Source organism: Papilio xuthus, unplaced genomic scaffold (genome assembly GCF_000836235.2).
Source record: "Papilio xuthus unplaced genomic scaffold, Pxut_1.1 DF827680.1, whole genome shotgun sequence".
Classification (NCBI taxonomy): domain Eukaryota; kingdom Metazoa; phylum Arthropoda; class Insecta; order Lepidoptera; family Papilionidae; genus Papilio; species Papilio xuthus.
The window spans coordinates 3,652,881-3,674,583 of record NW_013530969.1 but is presented as its reverse complement, the minus strand read 5'-3'; the positions used below and the strand labels follow the sequence as shown (position 1 = coordinate 3,674,583).

At 32.3% G+C, this 21,703-nt stretch overlaps 1 protein-coding gene across 4 annotated transcripts in view; it reads right to left on the bottom strand.

The window, feature by feature from the left end:
• The window catches only part of sick (sickie), a 176,819-nt gene that overhangs the window by 98,118 nt on the left and 56,998 nt on the right, over nucleotides 1-21,703 (bottom strand). For 3 of the 4 annotated variants that reach the window (XM_013311285.1, XM_013311283.1, XM_013311286.1), the window contains exon 2: nucleotides 9,587-9,769. In XM_013311285.1, the coding sequence (XP_013166739.1) occupies nucleotides 9,587-9,769 (183 nt within the window). Of the gene's footprint in view, nucleotides 1-9,586; nucleotides 9,770-14,858; nucleotides 15,001-21,703 lie in introns of those variants that run through there. The other variant, XM_013311284.1, reaches the window with a different exon arrangement.

The window sequence follows — 21,703 nt, the reverse complement described above, 5'->3', positions numbered from 1 at the left end:
ACCAGGACGAAGATTTAAGGAAAATTATTTAAACGCCCCAATTACGTGGTCTAAGTACTGCGAATTACGACAATTATGTTTTAAAATAACTAAATGATTAAACTAATGTACGTGTTATTAACTTACTTACTGTTTTAAATTAAATGGAATTTTATAACAACGTTAACACAAAGTTCGTAATAGCAGAGATCCAACCTATTTAGGTATTGATAAGTTCGAGTTAAAATTTAAGATTTTCTGGTACTTTAGCAACTTTGGAATTGGATAAAATGGATATGTATACGTTGTAAAATACTAATATTAAAAATGCGAAATTTGGATGGATGGATGGACGTTTGTTATATATCCAGAAAGGTTAAACGGATCTTGATGAAATTTAGCACAGATTAAGAACATAGTCAGGTAGAAAACATAGGCTACTTAATAAGTTTCTTTTTAGTCCGCGCGTACGGATTTAATGATATATTACCTAACTAGTCAAAGAAATAGACGTTTTATGGCAAGGATAATTATTAGGTTATAAAATATTATTCACAAAAAAATATAATAATAAACAATAAATCTGCCAGTTGTACAATCACGACACAAAGACACATGTATTCTAATTTACATAATTAATGGCATCTGGCTGTCAAGCGATGAATCAAAAAGAGACTAGACTTAAAAAAACTATCGTAAAACATTGACTATCATCACATTTGCCAATTGTGATAGCAAAAAAATGGTCACGTGTTTCAACCGCGGGAAATTAAGTATATTTAGGTATTTATAATTTATGTTTAAAAGTGCCGCATAATGTAGATAACCTATTGTTGTTAGCGCAGATAGCGGCTCGAATGACAAAGTTCACGCGATTTGGTTCGGTGAAATTAAATTCCATATAAAGAAAAGAATCTTACTGTTCAAATTATTTTACCGTTTCGGCTCTTTTGAATTTCAGCTTTGGCAATATAGGTAACTAATGTAAAGAAATATAAGACTCGCTGGTGCCCCCGACTCCGTCTGCTGGGAATTAAAAAACTTAACATTACTTAGTGGCCTATGTGTTTTTCCAGGCAATGTTCTAAATGTATGCCAAATTTCAGCGAGTTCCATGCAGACGTTTTTAGACCTTCTAACCTACCTTCAAACAAACATCCATCTTTAAATCCAAACATTCGCATTTATAAATTAAATGTATACCTAATCTTACTTATCAAGTTTATAAACAGAAAACAATATTAGATAATTTTCCTAAGTCTCGATAACGGATATTTTTTTGTACGCCATTATAATTTTAATCTCATAAATTTCCTTATAACAACCCCATAAAGTGAAATGAAATTCTAGAAGTTAACCAGCGAATTACTTACTCCGCTGGCGCAGCAACCCAATGTGGGTCTTGGCCTCCGACACCAACGAATTGGTAACCAAATATTAGACCAAAAAACAACTGCTAGACATCATAATGAGTGTGGCCCAATTGTTCGTCTGGTTTTGGTAATTATGAATACGCTTGATAGAATTAAATCTGTTATTCCTTACCGTGACATTGGCATGACCTGACACTTCTATTAATATTGTTGTCTCATTTTTTTCAATGAGAATGAACGGGATGACAATATGTTTTGATACAAGTGTGTCCACAGTGGAAATCTACCCTTAAACACTCGTTGACAGTTCAAGGCGATGCCTGGCGCCTGCTCACTAACAACCGAGTGGGACATGACTTTTATCGTATCATTTTTACAGCTGCACTTAGTCTTTAAGATTTATCACTGATGTATGCCAAGTTGTTAGTATTAATTTCTTTTTTATATTTTATACCAGCTTACATCCTGGCTACTTAGTTTTGAGACAGTATTTTTCTTTGCCACAATTTATAAATCGAGATTTGGAAAACAGTAGTAGAAAGGTAAAAAAAATGATATGAAAAATTTAAATAACAAGATTTATTTTCATTATATGAATGCGCATTAAATAACTTCGCTTACCAAATGATCTGCTTGCGACTTTATTTTTAAATTCAAATTTTTAAGAACCGATAAAATTTTACTAATTAAAATTCCTAATCTCTCTACTCATGATATGCCTGGGTCATAACTATAGCTTATAAATTTGTGTTTTGATTTTTTAATGTTCATTCTAACATTCGTTTAAATGCATTTATTGCAGTAATTTTTTAAATCTCACAACAAATCAAATCAATAATAAAAACATGTATAAGTGTACTATTTACTCTAACATCATCTGTATAAAAATTTCTAATTAAATATAAATTTAATAAATCACAAACTCGTGCTAAGTATTCACTAAATTAACGGTATCGAAATTACCGATGACAGCCAATAAAGCGCTAACCAAATAACACCCGGTAAATGCTGCTCACTTCAAAAATAAACAATTAGACTGACCTGTTTTTAACTGTTAAAATTTATAAAACCACTCAACACAACACAAAAAACCGATATCCGATATTCAAAAGTACAATAAACAACGCCGGTCACAAGCACAACTCGTCGATCGATTTAAAAGATCGATATGTATCGAGTATCGATACGCGGATTCGATTCGAGTCAGTCGACGCAACCTTCTTGCTGCGAGGCAAGCGCGCGAATGAACTAGCAAGTGTAACCAGTGCTTTAGCCGTGCTGTGCCGACATCGATTAACGAATGTAATCGAAAAATCCCTTGAAAGCTGAAATCATATCGATAAATAATTATTTTAAAGTCAATCGTAAGTTTAATTAAAGTTTATTAATTATTTTTAATTCTTTTCTGTAATGAAATATCGATATCGTTCCATTTATAACAATTTAATGAACTGTAATCTGATCGAGTAGAAATTAAAGACGATATAAATGTATCTTTTTGAAAGTTAAGAAACTAAAAGTAAAATCGATAACACATTAATAAAAAAAATGTCGTGTCAATTTAAATAATAGGTCTTATAGCTTAGACAAAGTACATTAACCTAATATATGAATCATTTCGTCTGTTGGTGAAAACCGTATAAAAATGGATTCAGGATTTTTTGTGTTTATCGCATACAGATACAGACAGACGCGACGAGGGGACTTAATTTCAAGAGAAAATAGGTTATTATTTTTATCGGGCTTTTATTAAAATTATTCACAAGTGTTTTCTTCTATCGAATTCTTTAATATTCTTAAGACTACAGAAAACCTTATACATTAAGTTAAGAAGCTATCAAGTATAATAGTAATTGACACTAAATTAAATAATTGTGCTTTAACAGCCGAAGCTGTGCTATATATATTATAATTAAAATCATTTTAGTAAAAGAAGTTGTACTAGCTAAAAGATACAGACATAATTAATGTAAATCGAAATTGATGATTTAGTAATCGTTTTTTAAATGAACGATAAGAATAAATGTACACAAGATCTCTAGTACACTACTGGTATTTCTAACCAGTTTTTTTTTGGAAATGTTACTTAAGAAACTAACATTTGAAATTAAGAATATATTTTTATATTAAACAGTCCATTAAATTTATTAATTAATGTTTTAGACAAAGGATGGCAAAACTTTACTTATGAGGCCATCCATTTGTTTCAAAACATTTTGAATAAGGTTTTTAATTTGTTATTTGGAACATCCCGTAACGTAGGGATCACTCGCGTTCGCTCCTTATAAAATACCTATTTCACATATAATGTCGCGGTGCATATATTGTGCAAAATTTAGTTATGAGTGACATGCCCATAATTATGTCACTAGCCATGAATGATGCGCTATCCCTATTTTTGACAGTTTAACAACATCCATGTTCAGAAGGCAAGTGGTACTATGTTAAAACCCCAATAATTACGTCACATATATCTGTGTTAAACATAATACTTATTTTCTGCGACCTTGAATAATTGCGCTCGGTGTCAGGTTTACGTGTAAAGCTATTTATAATGGCAATATTAAGACCGAAGCTTGTCGCGACAAGGCTACCGAGATTTCTGACTGACAGATGAATCGATTTTCAGCTGTCAAGTTTGAACCAAAGAATAGTAATGACAAGTGTAGCTCATGAAATATTTACTCGTATTTTTTGTGCAACTTTTTTTTGTTACTACTCATAATGGATTTGAAAGGGTCTTCTTAGTGCTTCTACTATCGTACTGATATTTTCCACTGACGAAATACTTGTCCAAAATTTTGTTAGCTCATTTTCTTCCAAAGAATGAGTGGGATTTTGTGCTCCGGCTAAAAGACAAACAGTTTGTCGCCTGCCATTTGTTACCACAATCTTAATATCTTACTAATATTATAAATGAGTATGTTTAGATGGATGGATGTTTGTTTGAAGGTATCTACAGAACCGGTGAACGGAACTCTATGAAATTTGGTATACATGTAGATCATAGCCTGGAAGAACACATAGACTACTAATTATTTTTTAAACCCTCGCAGGCGACAGCTTATTAATAAGATTATCAAAATAAATTCTAGTGAATGTCGGCTTTTTTCAAAAGCTGTCTATTGTTTCTTTTGTACATTTGTTGTATATTATTAACGGGTACGTGGACAATGATACAAAGACAGTCTTACAGTTTCCCCTCGCAAATCTGATGAGATGATTATCTTAAAACTATGTCCGGTCGACTCATGCATTGTGAATAGTCATAGATTTATTATTTAGAACAGTATTGTACTATAGATTCGAGCTTGGTTTTAATGGAACTTTGCTTTCACCCAATAATTAAACGTTTAATGATATTTAATATTTGTTTAAATTAAATCGATTTCACGTTTTATTTAGCGACAGTAAATTGTCATTTCATGTACACTATTTTGTTATTCTTTACTTGTAAGTGTAATGGCCTTCTGAAGTATGTGTTTTATGTCTGTTCAAACTCGAGTTCGTTGTAATAATTGACAGACTTAATAATTTCATTGTGGCAACATTAGGGAACATACTTTTTTTTTTATTATCCACCATCATTTTATTTCCGGTTATATGATCTTCATTATATTTTAATAATTTAAAGAAATAATTTCTACGTAAAAGAGGATTAAGTTAAATCCTTGAAAACGTGTTCGTTACCTCGACCTTAATAAGTTAATTAACAACTTGGTCTTGGTATTTAAAGTGCTTAAATTAAATTGCATTGACTTAACTAAATAGGACACTATGAATGTTTAATATTTATAGTCTAACCTTATTGTTACAACGATTAAGAATTCTTTATATTTCCAAAAAAAAAACATTTTATAACGAATTAATTGTTAATATTCTTCAATATATTTTTCCATTATAAAATGTGAAAAAGTTGGACTATGAGTTGTGTTGTTTAAATGTTTAGTAAAAAACTTAATTCTAAAGCATTTTAACTCGATATGTTTGTAATAAATTACATTAACTTACACAATATAAACACACAATTCATTTGTTTGTTACAAGTCATCTTAACCGTCAATCAATCACGAAAGCATCGCAAAAACTGTTCCGAACGACGTATATAATTTTTTACCGCAACGGTTTAGCGACGACATGACTTCAAAGATATTCTTTAAGTCATTAACGTCTGAACGGGGTTGTTAATTAATGAACTCAATAACCCAGTTAAATGTTAGGTTTTTTAATCTATTTTTAAATGTTATAATAGTGGATAAAATTCCAATTCTCAACATACAGACTTGGTATGAAATCATTAAGAAACATAATAGCATGGGATTGATGGAATAGAATAAAATACAATAATATTTTAATTTGAAACTATTAACAATCCCTCCAGAAAATGGATAGAAATATTTCTACGTCATCATTTAGTTTACATATCTTCCAAAGAATATAATCTACAGGGTGTTGTTACAGAAAACGATTGTTCTGAAGTATTGTAATTAAAACATAACTAGATTAAAGGACTGAGAAAACCATAATCATAAAAGATCTTGATGGTTTTTAATTGGTCAATAACTCTGCATTTCATATGGGATTTCTATAGTGTTCTTAATAATAAAGAACAAGTGGAGAAAAATCATACTGTTCTTTTCACTTTCAGCTGTATCAACAGTCACCGATTATCACACAGATATGCAGTACGGTAGCTAAAACGCATAAATAAACGGAATTGATAGTAAGTAACGTTTAAACCTAATAGTCGGTCTCGGATTGGGACAACGCCAGCGAAACAAGATTTATACATTGTAGCATCAATGCTGGATAATTGCCAAAGGCCGGCTAAGCCTGAACGTTGGTTTTGTTCCATCTAAACTTCATTTTCAAATGAGGCTTACTACTTACGCTTCATTAGGAAAATGTAGCTTATTATTAGTTCCACTTAACCTATAAAAAAGCATAAAATATTGATGAAATGTCACGCACAAATAGTTCCGAAAATATTTCCCTTGATACTGTTATCACCCTAGCCTTATTCCACACACATGAATCAGCGAACGAAGGTTTTATAAACCTTTATGTTTTGGCTTAATTTTTACGACTGGCCGCTTGTTTGTCGCCAACCTTACTTGATATCTAAAAAAAAGTAATTAAAAACTAAACATATATTCATTGATACTATAAACGTAAATAAGAACGTAATAGTCCTAGTTCAAGCGACATATCAGATATAAAATATTCAGCATAACATGACAATATCGAGGAATGCTCTTAGCTCACTCTATTCACCGTCCTACGAGCATGTTACACTAAGCGACGAAGCTATAAAATAGCTCTAATACTTCTAACTATGACTTTACAACCAAAACTTTTTTTTTATACACTGTATGAATATTTGACGCCGTTATGTTTTGGTATTATGTTATTATGCACGAATAGTATAAAATTAAAATAGTCTAGCCAACAACGTAGGAAGTTTTCGAGAACAATCAATAGTTAAATTGAACGAGTATTACGAACTCAAAACTTTACTTGTAGATTTACGAACTTCATGTGGACCATTTCCTTCAACACTCGCACAAACAATGCTTCCGATAAAGGCAGGAACGGCGGGGAATATGGCAACTACTCATAAATTAATATGTACTGCAATTATTGTATACTCGTTGAATTTAAATTGGGTGTCGAATGGTTAAATCGTTGTTTAGCTTACCGTGTTATTCCAGGAAATGTAAACCGAACAATATGCATGTGGCGTTTTAATTTTCCCTTTATAATTGTTACAAAAGAAAACATTGGCTATAGATACATTGCGAAAACATATAAAATAATTAATTAAAATTAATTCTATTTGTTTAGATTTAATACAGAATTTGAGATTTTTTAATTGACTATCGGCCGACTAATAGAGAGAATAGGTAGTAGTTTTTGAGTTTATTTGAAACAAATGAACAATTATATGTTTGCTCTTTTTAGTAACATAAACTCTTTAGTAAATGTATACAATTTACAAACCTATTGCTGTGTACGAAATAGAGTCGTCAAAATTAAACGACACATTCAAAGCAGCCATCGTTTCGCTTTGTGTGGCTCTCGAGCAATGTTATGGCCCCAACTGCCGTCATTCTACGCTGTCGTAATCCAAATCAAACGTCGTAATTTCCCAAATTTAGAACTGTCGCGTAAAAGCGCTCTTACACAATACAACCATTTAGCGCATAGATGGATCTTCGCGGAATTTTTTAATGAGATGGACGGACGGACGCATGTCTGGTATAGTGCATAGTCTGCTAAGTTAGCTAGTTGTCTATAAATGACTCAATGTTTAAAGAGAAAAAAAAAAACATATAAACAAGTGCGACAGCCAAATCTTTAAGTGGGAACCTACTAGGAAAATAATTTTTTTTAGAAATGGACTGTAGTTATATTTCGATAGATTAGACTTGGAAGAATAAGCATAAAACGTTTATCCATACGAAAGTGAAATTAGTAACATGTTTGTTTGGTAGTACCCCGAAATAAAATTAGGACACAACGGTAACTTATTGTATAAAAGCAATCCTCCAGATTTAATTTAAAGATTTTGCGACATAATACCGAGGCAGAGTTAAAAGGTTGCTTTAATAAATCATCTTTGCAACGAACAAGATTGTTAAAGAAACAACTTTTGACGCAACATTTGAAAGTTTTTTTCTTAAAAAAGGCATACATCGCCATATAGTAAACATTAAAAAAAAATTCACGAAGTTTTTTCTTTAGATAACATCGATTTCAGTACGAAAGGATATTCAATTTAAGCCTTTTAAATGCATTTAAAAACTAGTAGTCCATCGATAGTGTACTAGATGATATAGCTTTCGTGTATATTACGTATCCCTTAAGCCGGATGTGGTTACTACGTACGCTTGGCCTCTTTACCACAATAATATGTTAAATGTTAGTTAGCCACAAAACACTACTTGGCGAATTTTATTTAACTAATCCTTTCGAATTAGCAATAGTAACTAACAACTGACTAATATTCCTTTGAAATGATTGTTTTAGAGATGAAGGAATCAAACGTACTAAATGGTATTTTGTGTTAAACAACAGCTAAGTATCTACTAATCAGAACAGTTAGTTACAGATGGTTTTGGTTGAACTTTCAATAACAATAATGTGTTAAGTAAGTTAGCTTAAAATATGGAGAATTGACCAACAACCTTCGTTAGTCGGAGAAGCACCTTAAGAAGAAAGAAGTTAGCTAAGCTAAATATAACAAGGTGATCTTAAAAGTACGGAACTCTGAACACGGCGATGGATGAATATATTATGGCTTTATTTTTTCGCTATTTATAAGCGACATTTCAGATGGTAGTAAAGTTGTTTTATACCGATAACGCGATTTTAAGCGAAACGGAAGCGAAACCGCAGGCGAAAGTTTGCGCTACAAAAATGATTTTTTACGTGCTGCGATAGGTGCGGATTAATCAAGTTATCGCATCGCAATCTGATAGTAAACCACCGGAAACAGACCGCAGTGTGCAACATAGGATCCGGGTTTGTGGGCTACCTATCCCATAAACGTATCCACGACATAGATCGCTAACATGTTACCATTATGTACAATGCAATTTAAACTTTATTTTCATATAATCTAAAGACTGTAGTTGCTTAAATTCTATTAAAAGGGTATAAATAACTTTCCTGGCCCACCGTACAACCGAATACGGCGCAGCCACCACGTATGCTCCATATGTACCTGGCCGAATGATTTGTGATTCGATAGTCTATTTTGAGCTAACGAAATATTCCCGAGCTGCTTTCATTTTTGGCCGTGTTTAACAATAAACAATATGCTCTGGATATTTAGGGGCGAAATGTTTTGACGCATAGAAGATTGATTTTATTGCTTTAGGTAATTCAATGAGGATTAATGTAATGTATGCGCAATCGTTGAATATTTAATGAGTAACATCCTTTTAGTATCTACACCTGTTTTAGTATGCATCAAACCAGCAATTTTCAGTTTTAAAAGCCATATTAGCTTAACATTCAGTTTACATAAACGAGCCGAACAATTTCAATTTCATAATCCGTAAAGAAACTATATATTGTTAGGATCTTTGATGTGGTATAAAATGGTTTAATGAAGGATGGTAGAACCATAATAATTAAATTGGATCTATATATTTACTATCCTTGTCTTATTCAATCCTCTACCCATTGAAAATTATCTTTAGGATAATAAGATGGAGTAATTGACTTACCATTTGTTGTGGGTTGCGCGGCTTGCGGTGAGCGCGCGGAACTTTCTGTCCGGTGACACCTTCCAGCACGTCTGCCAGTAACAAACCGTCAGCACAGTCCCGCGCCAGCCCGCCACCAGAGGTCCCCGCGCGGCGCCGTGAACGTGCTCGCTCCAAGTAATGGTTCGCCCAGTCAGTGTAGATCTGTTGGATGAAATGGATATTAAGTACATTATAATTTATATACGTATAACGTCACTATCAGATATCTGATATCTATCTGTATAGGGTATTATCCAGGGGACTCCTTTAAATAAGAGACAATTTCATTTCATTTTCTCAGTGCATACATTTGGCGTACTTAACTATCAAGTTGATATTCCCTGAGATGGATAGAAAATTAGAATGATGTTTTATTATTAAAAATTAAATATGGTATATTTAACTGCTTGATTTATCAAGGAAGGTAAGATATAAAACTGTAGTACATATATAATGACAAGCGCGTACATCACGCAATAAAAAATTTAATAGCACAAATTTACGACTCATATATTTTGTACCATTTAAGCTTGCATTTAATAACTTGAGACGATCTTTGAAATATAAACTTTTCTTATAACAAAACGAAAATGAATTATGACTTTGTTTAGAAACATCCTCATTGGTTAAATATAAAGACTTTAGTCTTGAAATACAAGAACTTTGAAGAAACAGAAACCTGGTTTTGAAAGTGAGAAGTTATGGCATCAAATATATCTCTTGTTATATTTAGAGCCGAATAAACCTCGAATAAAGATAAATATAGCAATTATTGTATACTTAATTAGATAAAATGACGCGATAGTATAATAAAAACGAAGAGGTCAAGATGTGTTTACGACGGTTTCATTGGGTGTAGATATAAGCAAAGTTCGCGGATAAGTTGTGAGAAAATCGTTCGTCGCTTGTTGACTCACAAAGAGATGTAGATAAGGTTTTGATGGAGCTGTGAGATGCGAAACGACCACTAAAATTTTTACGACGAGACGCAAGCTTATATTGAAACGGTAAGCTTGAGAATTGTTTTATGTTCACGTTATCACCCATTAAATTATTGTAAACATTATGTTAGAAAGTAGATTTACATTATATATTCCAACACTTAAATGCAATCAATAGATGTCTGTCATCTACAAATTTGTATACATACATACACCCAAAGCCAGTATTATTGATGATGAAGCTAATATAGTAAAATTTCAGTAGTAGTAGTCAGATACAAGCTTAAGAAACATAGACTTAACTCCATTTTTTATTATGTTTATGTATGATATGGGACAATAAACTTTTAAATAGGATCAATCGGATATGCCAACATGTAAAGCATTTTTCTCAGATGACTGTACCCCATCCTGTTCTTTGGAAATTCTGAATCACTGAAAAACGAAAGAAGATTTAATACTACAGGCATTGTTATCGCTACTCAAGCACCGGTGGGATTATTCATGGCACATTTTAAGTTATCGTCGATGTTCCTGCTAACAATGAGGTCATCATAAAGTCCATAATCGTTCGAGCGAGGCTACTCCTGCCTAATGGAAGATAACTGACAGACTTACGTGTAATGATACGCGGAAATGGTCACTATGGTTTCCAGATCGCTTCCTATAGATTATTCAAGCCATTTCTGGTGTACATTTTATTGCACTTAGTACGCGATAATATTAGGTAAGTATAGGTTCATGAATTAAAAATTATTTTATATAGATATACGAGAGATGCGATAAACTTTATATTTGAGCTGGTAGTAGGTATTTTCTACCTAAATATTTACAAAGAAACATAGTAGGTAAAAAAAACTTCAATTACGTATTTACCAAATTTTATAATTATGATCAAATAGTCTTATTTATTAATAATAAACTAATAAATTCATAAAGAATGGTGTAAGAGATGAACGATTCGATAAAAGAATTAAGCCATGTTTGAACTAATTCTCTGAAGAATGGGGACAAGTGTTTGTCGCGCGACATTCCGTCGCCTGAGGCACTCAGACGATAGGCACCAGCCTTCTTATTCGCAAATGGATTTTTAATCCTACATCTCCTACTAATTTGAAAACCTAAATGGAATCTAATCGTGATTCGAGCACTGCGTAAAGCAACGAACACTGTGAACTAATAAAATTTTTAATTTAGTTTCATTACGTTTGATTAATTAAGAAATTTTGGTACAAGATAAGAAACATTTACATACTCGTATTAGGTAGTTATATGGAATAGAAAGGGCTATTGAAAATTTCATTTTTAGGGTTCCGTACCTCATAGGAAAAAAACGGAACCCTTATAGGATCACTTTGTTGTCGGTCCGTCTGTCCGTCTGTCAAGACCCATTTTTTAAGGAGTATGAAAATACAGACTGGATACTTGATTGAATTTTAGTACATTTTAATTTTCGTCTCTATATTGATTCCTTAATCTTTGGCCGCAACTATGATGTGTCATTGTTACCAAAGGTAGACAAATTATATATCATAAAAGGCTTATTATCATAATACAAGTAGATGTTATCTAGTGATCGAACATGTTAATAGAATAATCGGAACATCCATTGAATGGGACTTTGGTTCGAGTCATCTTAATCCCAACCTTTATCTGTTACTATCATGCTGTTTATTCAAATCAACTTCGAATGGGTTTCGATTGTAATAAATCTTTTGGTGCCGGACATTTTTATCGCTCCAGACTACAGACGACAACAATTGGAATATAGATTCCTTCCTGTGAAAAAAATCAGTGAAGATTTTTTTTTAGACATTTTTTGTCGTTGATTATAATCTCTTTTTATTTGATTTTATTTTAATTATTTTTTAGTACATATAAAGGAATTTTTACTTAGGGAAATTTCCAAAAATATTTACTGAAAGCATAAGAAGATAGAATTAAGAATAAAGGAAATATAAAGAAAGCCTCAACTATAATTTATTTTGTTTTAAAATTATTTACAAAGTTAATTCAAAATTATTTTATTTGTCTCAGTAAAAAATTTCTCACATTTTTTATAGAGATTTTCTTTATTCTAATAAAATTAACAAGATTATTAAAAATATAGATCCATAGTTTGTCTTCTTAAAAATATGATTAAACTCCGAAGTATTTCTTTAAAATAATCACAGTAAAGCACCGGACACTGGGCGCATGTGGCCTTTATCTTTATCAGTACCGATCTGAAACGTCTCTAGGTTGGAACGTCGGTATGCTTTAATGACCATGACAATGGCTTCAGAATAAGAGCACTTGCGTGTAATATTCAGAACGGCATTACAACCATAAGCTCGCCTTGATAAAGAGCCTCGAGCGCTGTACTTGAGTGTTATTTATTGTTTTTCAAACAAAGATCATATCGATATAATACTGGCCAGAAATGTAAGGTCATTGAATCTGTATTTAAATTAATTTACTATCTGTGCATCAATACGAAAAGTTAAGATAAACAATGTATTTAGCCTTAAACCATATGGAACATCGTAATCTACTTATCTTACTAATATTATAAATGCAAATGTTTAGATAGATAGATGAATGGTTGTATGTTTGGTTGAAGATATCTCCAGAATGGCTCATCGGATCTCACTGAAATTTGGCGTAAACGAAGAACTATCTGAAAGAACACATACGCTACTTCTCAAGTTTTTTTTTAATCTGCGCGTACGGAGTTGCGGGCTACAGCTAGTAATGAATAACATAAATAAAAACTTTTTCTTAGACGAGTTATAATATTTAAAAAAAAACACGCCATTAAAAATTCTAATTAGTCGTGTATTTATCTAGATCGTAATGTAATTACAAAGATAACTATTTGGTGTAGAAGCAATTGGCCCAATCTAGACTAATAGCGTTCGCGATGACGGGCAATGGAGTCATTTGCATGTCTTTGACCCCGGGTCGAACTTGGGTGAGATTCATTTGCGACTCATTCGTGTATGGCAAATGTTGATTAAACGGTACAATAAATCTGCATGTCCGAAATAATTATTGGAATAAATACGAAATGCTTCTGAGTAATTTTAGTTAATTGACTAAATTAATATTTATTTTTACTATAAATTGCGTTTAATTACTAATTTTAAGTACGGTAGTATGTCTTTTATTTTTACTGAGTTTTACGCTAATACTCTTTTATAAAATTTGTCATTACAGCTTATTTTTATTGCATGATCTGAAGACAAAAATCATTTCATTATGAATGAAATCACACATAAAAGCTGAAATAATATTTGAAGGAAATATGATAATCCATGCAAGCGTCTCTACTGTTTTTAGAAATCCATAGATAAATTCTTTCGCTTCAACATCCGGTCGTGTGTCTGTCAACATTCTCTGGTCCTCCTGTTACATTCCTACGTTTACCACGGAACAGATTCTCTCTTAATTACTTTGAAATGTCGTTGGGTGTCGGGTAAATTAATAACTATTACTTTTATCCCCAACTTTCATCTAGTTTAATATTGTTGCATATGTCTTATTAGTAAAGTTAGTGGAGTATTATTTGGCTAATCTTGAACTAAAAGAAACGCGTTTGAAATCATTATATACTTTTCTATGTATGTTATGTTGATGTTGAACATTATATATTAGTTAAAAGTTATCTATCTACATAGCATAAACATATGTAGCCGGGATTTATTTATCATTTATGTTCAAAGATGCTCATGGATTTAGCCAAAAATGTTTCATAAAGTTTAATTCCAGGTTAGTCATTTGTTTTATAGGACACAAACTTTAATTTCAATGACACTTTATCTTGTTAACTTTCATGAAATATTGTTACGTAGAAAGCTTCAAGCACTTAAAAATTATAGACCAGTTTTATATCGTGTATGCTAGTAAAATACACCATAGAGAAAATTCTCATCACAAAAAACTTTTACTGCATGTAATATGTTCACGTATTGAAAGAAACATGACGTGAATAAATATAAATAATGACTAACAAATGATATTTTCTTTCGTTTGTTTACATAACGCAGCAGTTCCAGTATAGGTGGAAGCTTAAAGCACAGCGCGGAAGCTAATTGAGGTCGAGCTTTTAATAGAGACAAGCGGGCGGACGGTGGTAACGTCTTTCCTACCAGGCTTGACCCCATTGACTCAGTGGTTTGGAGATAGAAATCATAACAACGTTCGGTAAAATAATGACAACAAAGATTTAAAGCGATTAACAACGATCTGAAAACTATGTTATAATTTAATAAAAAAAAATTAAATCCATTTAGGAACCATTTTATAACAACAGAAAAAAAAGCAAATACCTGCACAATAGATCTGGTCTGACGCGTGACATCGTCGGTAGAGCCCTGGATGGACCTCGGGGCTCTTATACAGGTTGGTATCATGACGTCACTCATACAAACACATACAAATAGTTATTGTCAATATTCCTAACGATAACATTTTTTATATTTCCATCTAAAAGTTATAAAAGATAAAAGATCTCTGAGCAACTATTAAAAGTCGGAACTTCAAACACATCGCAAATAAAGAGTCCATGCTGTTGTTTACAACTATCACAAGCCCTCTTAATATTCCCTCCGTGGTTAGAAAACGCTGACACAAAGCATGATGAGAACCAGCCTATCATGACCTACGGCGAACTTATCTCGGTAAGCGAACATAATAAAAACAGGTAGACTCCGGTCGCGCGTCGAGGCTCGCGTGTGAATGGGCGTATGTAGACATCTGGGAATATTTACTGGTGCGTTTGGCGCCACTGCTCACGCTTGCATCTCAACGCGACGCACTGGGTCACAGGCGAACAAGTCACAAAATAGTATCAAAGGATCGCCGACCAAGTTATTGAGCAACACCTACCCTGATATAGCGGTAGACATATTGTATTTCCATTCAATAGTTTACGTATTAATGATCCGAAAAAATACAAGCTCCGTGCTTCATGAGAGGCACTAATTTTCTTCTACTATACTTTTCCTGGTTGAGGAAGTAAGAGGATAAATTTAGCATGCTAATGACCTATTCCATCACTAGCAAAGGAACATCCGCAACCATAAATCATATACTAAAATTCACCTACAGATTTTCTTAGCTACTAACATAACGTGAAAAAAATCCTTCAATATACTCTATTCTTAAGAAAATTGTTTTATAAAACTAAATTAAATTGACTTAACAAAATGCAATATAACTCGATAGATAAATGTTGCTTCTTATCGTACTAATATTATAAATGTGAATGTTTAGATGGATGGATGTTTGTTTGAAGGTATCCGGAACGGCTCAACGGATCTTGATGAAATTTTGCACAGACGTACAACATAGTCTATTTTTTTAATTCCGCGCAGACAACTACGGGGATGACAGCTAGTATCTCAATTAAATCTATTTATACCGACTAAATAATTACAAGTCAGTACTGACAGAGTTTATTTTATCAGTATAATTGCATTGCGTTGTGGGCGCCGGCAAAATGAATACATTAAAATGTAACAGTAATACGTAGGCACTGTTTGAACTAAGACAATGACTGGCAAACGATAAGTGGGACGACATTCATATTTATTAAGATTCTAACTGTAAAAGTGTAGGATTGTCAACTAGGAAAAATACATATCCCAATCATTTTAACCGCAAAAGAACTTTTTTACAACGCCTTAAGCAGATGTTAAAAATAAAGTAGAAAAATTTACACCTACATCTATTTTTAAAACAACTTTTTTTTTATTTCCTACATTTTCACTAGACTTGCATTTAATGTACGAAATCAAAAGTCTGTTTAAAATATAAAAGAAAATTAAACTAATATTAAAACCAAATTTCAACATTTTTATTCGCTAACATATAAATAAAACATAAAAATTACGTCTGTACATTGAATGAAATTTACTATACTACTATTATTACTACTATAGCTACATATATATATGTATAATCTTTTCTTAACACAATGGTTACGATTGTACGTCTAATACTGAAATTGGACGAGGTAATACAGAGCATATCTTTATAGCGTTTGTTCTTGCGGTCATGTTTCATTAAAACAATGGCATTACAATGAAATAAAAGCACACCCATTGATTAAAACATGTTGGCTAGCTAAGGTGAAAATTTCCATAGTCTAAACAAATCTAAAGTACCAATAAACTTTCCTCCTTTCACACAGCTTCTTTTGTTTTGCTTATTTAAATATTGTTATAAATTATTTAGGAAGTTCACCTAAAGGCGTATACACACGAGTGTATATGAGGGCAGAGTAAAGGGAAGAGGAAAATAGAACATCCTGTTCCTAGCGCCTCTTTGAACTCCAGCGTTTCAAATATAATAAAGCAAACATGGTTGGCAATGTGACAGAAACAGATTCGTATGATAATTGAATTATGACTAAATATAAAGTCAATTCCCGATAGATTTAGATTAAAAAAAAGACTTGTATATTGCTATTAAATATCAGTAGGATCAAATATTAATTAAGAAACATATATCACGTTATTGTAAAGAAAATTTTACACTCAATAAGAATGGCAGAAAAAAATGATAAGGCCAAGATTATTACATAGGATGAAATAGTTGTAAAAAGTATAAGTTGCTTGTGTACAATGAAAAATCTGGAACAAAAGATGAGCTTAACTTCTATCCCAGATTACATCTAATAATAATCGTCCATCGTAACACTAGAGCGGTAAACTATTACGAGCTGCGGAGTCCGCATCCGATCTGCACTGTTTATTTACCCGGCTGTCAAAAGTTCGACACACGGCGTGTATTTATAACCTAGGAAGGTGCGCCCGGTCATTGACCTCATGTGACACAATCATAAAGCACGAACATTAACAACGTGGAACAAAGCGCCTCTTAAAACATTTGTAGATTAACGTATAGATAATGTTAACCACCGTAAAAGGTTTTATGTGGTAGCTATTACCTCCGTGGCGGATGTAGAGAAATACTTTTTAATCACGACTCAAACGTCGATATCACTGGCCGCTTTCTGCTTTTTTTCAATTACTATAAATTTCTAACGGACCATTACATTTGTTCTCACTGGAACTTTGTGACACCGAAATAAATTATTTGGGATTTTTTTTATATCCGATACTAACAGTAAAATGAACGGTAATTAATTTACAATAATTTGTTTAATTAAATACTTTGGTCTCAGAAACCTACGGTAAATGAACCTCAATCTTTGAATATTCTTTTACGATGCTGCTCAACAATCATATATTTGTATGTAAATATTATTATCTACATCTGAGCCTAAAGACCTCAGGTCTTTGTTTGGTTCGATAGTCTAAACATGGTGTCAATCATTACCGAACTGGGATCATTTGGTATTGGTGCTTGATAAAAGGATGCATCGGCCTTGGATGTAAGTGGGGCGCAGATGTTCGCTGCATTGTTACGTGGGCGCAAACTCGGTGGCTTACCTACATCTTGCCAGCTAACTGTCGTACACACTAACAGCCGTTCAACGACATTTAATAAATAATCAATCAGTCCTTAAACGTAGATTTTTGATAATGCTCGTATGACTATTATACGATTCTGAGGTTACCAATTTGGAATGAACATTTTAAAATATTGTAAAATAATGAAAAGGCAACAGTTATTAAGCCTAGCTTTAGACGCTTTTATACTAAAATATTTTAGATACGAACAAGTCTGAATTAATATGCAAACTTGATTTGCATTTCCTTAATGAGCTATTAAAATTTCGTTTTAGTTTTAGGAAATAAAAAAAATATCTGTTGTTAAATATTTGCACAACACTAGAAATACAGAGTACACTGTATTTCCGTTGTTATTTGCATCGTTAGAGTAACAACGATGGATGGTTGACAAATAATGTCGCTCGAATACCTCCCGTGGTAGCGTCGAGCCTTTGAAATATTACCAAGCGCCATGTTATTTGTCAGCTGACAATTTGCTATTCTCTCGTAAAACAAGGACCGCTTAATTAGCAAACAGTGGCACCTTAACATTTAAATTATTTGATAGTATGTTCTTGTTAACAACATCTCACAATCTGTAAATTATCTGCGAAGAAATTCAAAGATGTGTGTGAAGGCAACCAATCCGCATTGGGCCAGTGTGGTTGATTAAGGCCTAGTCACCCTTGAGAGTAGGCTCGGATCATTCGGTGGGTTGACGACAAAAAGTTTTTAAATTATCTGCCTTTCAATATAAAAAATATCAAATAAAATCTCGAATTAAAACCTGTCAATTCAATACTTATAAAAATAGATATTTAATATTTTTAAAATGTTTAATTTATTTCAAATAAAGGTGCAACTATGTCCGTTGTTCGGATACTATGTTATGTTTAACATTTTGCTTTGATTACGTAAGTCATGAGGTCGTAAAAGCTATTCCTGCGTGCAGTTACATCGTAAGGAACTTCGTCTCGAGTCACGTGCCGGAGTCGTATGATTCTATTAATAAATCGATAATGTTACACCTGTTTTTGTATCATTTGTCATAAATTATCTTATTTCATATTATTATTAAATTATGAAATCTCCAAAGAACTGAGATCGTCTTGTTACTAATTTATAATTTAGTTCGTTTAGTAAAAGTGGAATAACACTAACAATTAAGAGAAGTTTCTTTCAAATTTTTATGTATTTTCTCTATAAAATAGTTTGATAAAAAAACATAAAGATAAAAGAATAAAAGTAATAAATATTAATTAAGATTAAAATTAATTCATTGCTAATATTTTACTAAATCTTTACGAATTTAAAAATATTGTTATCAATAGTATACCAAAATTATATTAGTTGTAAAGTCAGGGTTCCTTTCAATGTAAACAAGATTACGTTACACCACAAATAGCCACAAAACCATTGAACAAAGTAATTAAGATAAGTTTCTTCGCTCGTACACAATCTGCAATGACAATTTACAAGTCGCTGTATGCTCGCTGTCTTTTATTTGCAATTTATATTTTACAATTAGCATTTTTATTATAAACATAGCTAATATATTATATTACAGATGGCTTATTAAATACTAGTATTTGGAATATCATAATCGGTCAGGAAAGTTAAAGTTTATTTTGCAACTAAGGTATTTTAAATTTTCATACACATTGTTTTGAATGGGTGCCTTATGTTCAATATAAAAACATTTCTCAATATGTTGTGTAATTCGGAATATCTTTGAAAACATCTAAGAATTTCTCTGTCTGACAAGGACAAGTCTTCTATGATATGACGCGTTTCATATTGATTTTTCGAAAAGCGAGGATTATTATAGGTCTGAGTCGTATTCCAAAGTACTACATTGTATTTGTATTTACATGTTTTACGGCAGAAATTATTTTTTAAATTCAAACATTTTAGCAACATATCTGCCAATCACATTGACTATACGTTTCGGCGAATTTTATAAATAGTACTTGATGTAGGTAAATGAATCGTGCTTTTGCACTCACTGACACATTTCCTCACTTTACGTATCATGATTATTCATACATTGAATCTTAGTAATATTATAAATACAAATATTTGGTTGCATGTTTATTAGAAGGTATATCCAGAACGGCTGCTTGTCGCTCTTTGGCATAGATGTAGAACATAGTCTGGAAGAACACATAGGCTACTAATTAAGTTTTTTAATTCCCGCGCGGACGGAGTTGCGGGCTATAATTAGTCTTTATATAAATCTCAAGTTTATGTCTTCATTTTATATCAATAGTATAATATAACCGATCAGCTGTTACACTGTATCCTATAGAATAGCATTCGAAAAGACGATTGAGTGACAATCTATAAGCACTATACATCTTCAATAGACACAAAGTTGTTTTCGCATTTAAATCTTAGTAAAAAAGATTACGAACACTAAGCGGAATACATTATAAAATCTTATCTTTTTAAAAGTAAAGCCAGCACATCAAACAAACGGGAGTTCTATAAATATTCATGTGCAGTAAAGACGTCCAAAGATTTATCATTTTTATGATAGACGGACTATAATTCATAAAATAATGTCATAATATAGCAAATGGAGCAGTTTATTTAAATAGTGATAAAAGTTAAAACAGTATGAGCTATCGCTTGAGATTTCATCCGCATGGTATAAGCAGAAACTAAGTAAGAAACCTATCTGCTATTCTAGGCTTTATATATCTTTGTTTCAAATTTCATCTAAATACATTCTATCGTACTGGATAGAAATAATGTTACATAGTAAATATAATGTGTATTAAAAATATTGTTAAGCTCTTTTGACTGTAGAACATGTTTGTCTAACATACGTGCTAATAATGCGGTTGTCTGGTTCTGGTATAATTTACACGGTTAGAGCCGTAATTGATAGCTAATACATTGTTGTCACTATGTATATTATGGTCATTTAATGAAGAAATCTATCCCTGATTGAGCAATAATTCATACAAAGTAACTTATGATAAGAATTGATTATTTTAATGGTTATTTTTTTTATAAAATTTGAAACGAAACTAAACAAAACAGTTGAAACATTTTTGGTCTGGTCTAGGAATTATATTAAAAAGTTAAAATGTATACAAACGTATCAAAGATGGGAATGCAGTATGCAATTGTAAAGTAATATTATTTAACAAAACGGGTTCGTATAAAAACCGCGAACGAATCCAAAACAAATTATCGAATCAGTATTACGGTGTTACCAATAAATCGTTTCGAAATGCTCTTACGACTGCATTAAATTTATTCACGAAGACGATCGAGACATCCGTGAAAAAACGATAATTGCATTTCCTTTTTAGTTTATTTAATTACATAACACTGTTATAAAATATTTAAATGCCATTATTATACATCATTGGATTTGCTTTACCGACTGTTAAACAGTTGCTCAGAAAACTTCGTGACATGTCGTATGAAACTGAAATCACTGGAAGCATTTCGCAAGATATATCCGACGGATTTAGACGACGCGACGCGGCGGCAAAACGCGCGTTTGTTGGGCCGCGACGCCCCAATGACACGCGTGGACCGTGCGCCCGCGCTCCTCTTACTAACCGACGTCCCAGCTTAGCCCAAAGCGGTGCCATTTACTAAAGCTCTCTCCCGTTAGAGAAGGACGGCGGACTGACATTAAAAGGGATCATGTCGCAAATTGGGAAATTCTAAATATTCATAATTTAATGTTGCCT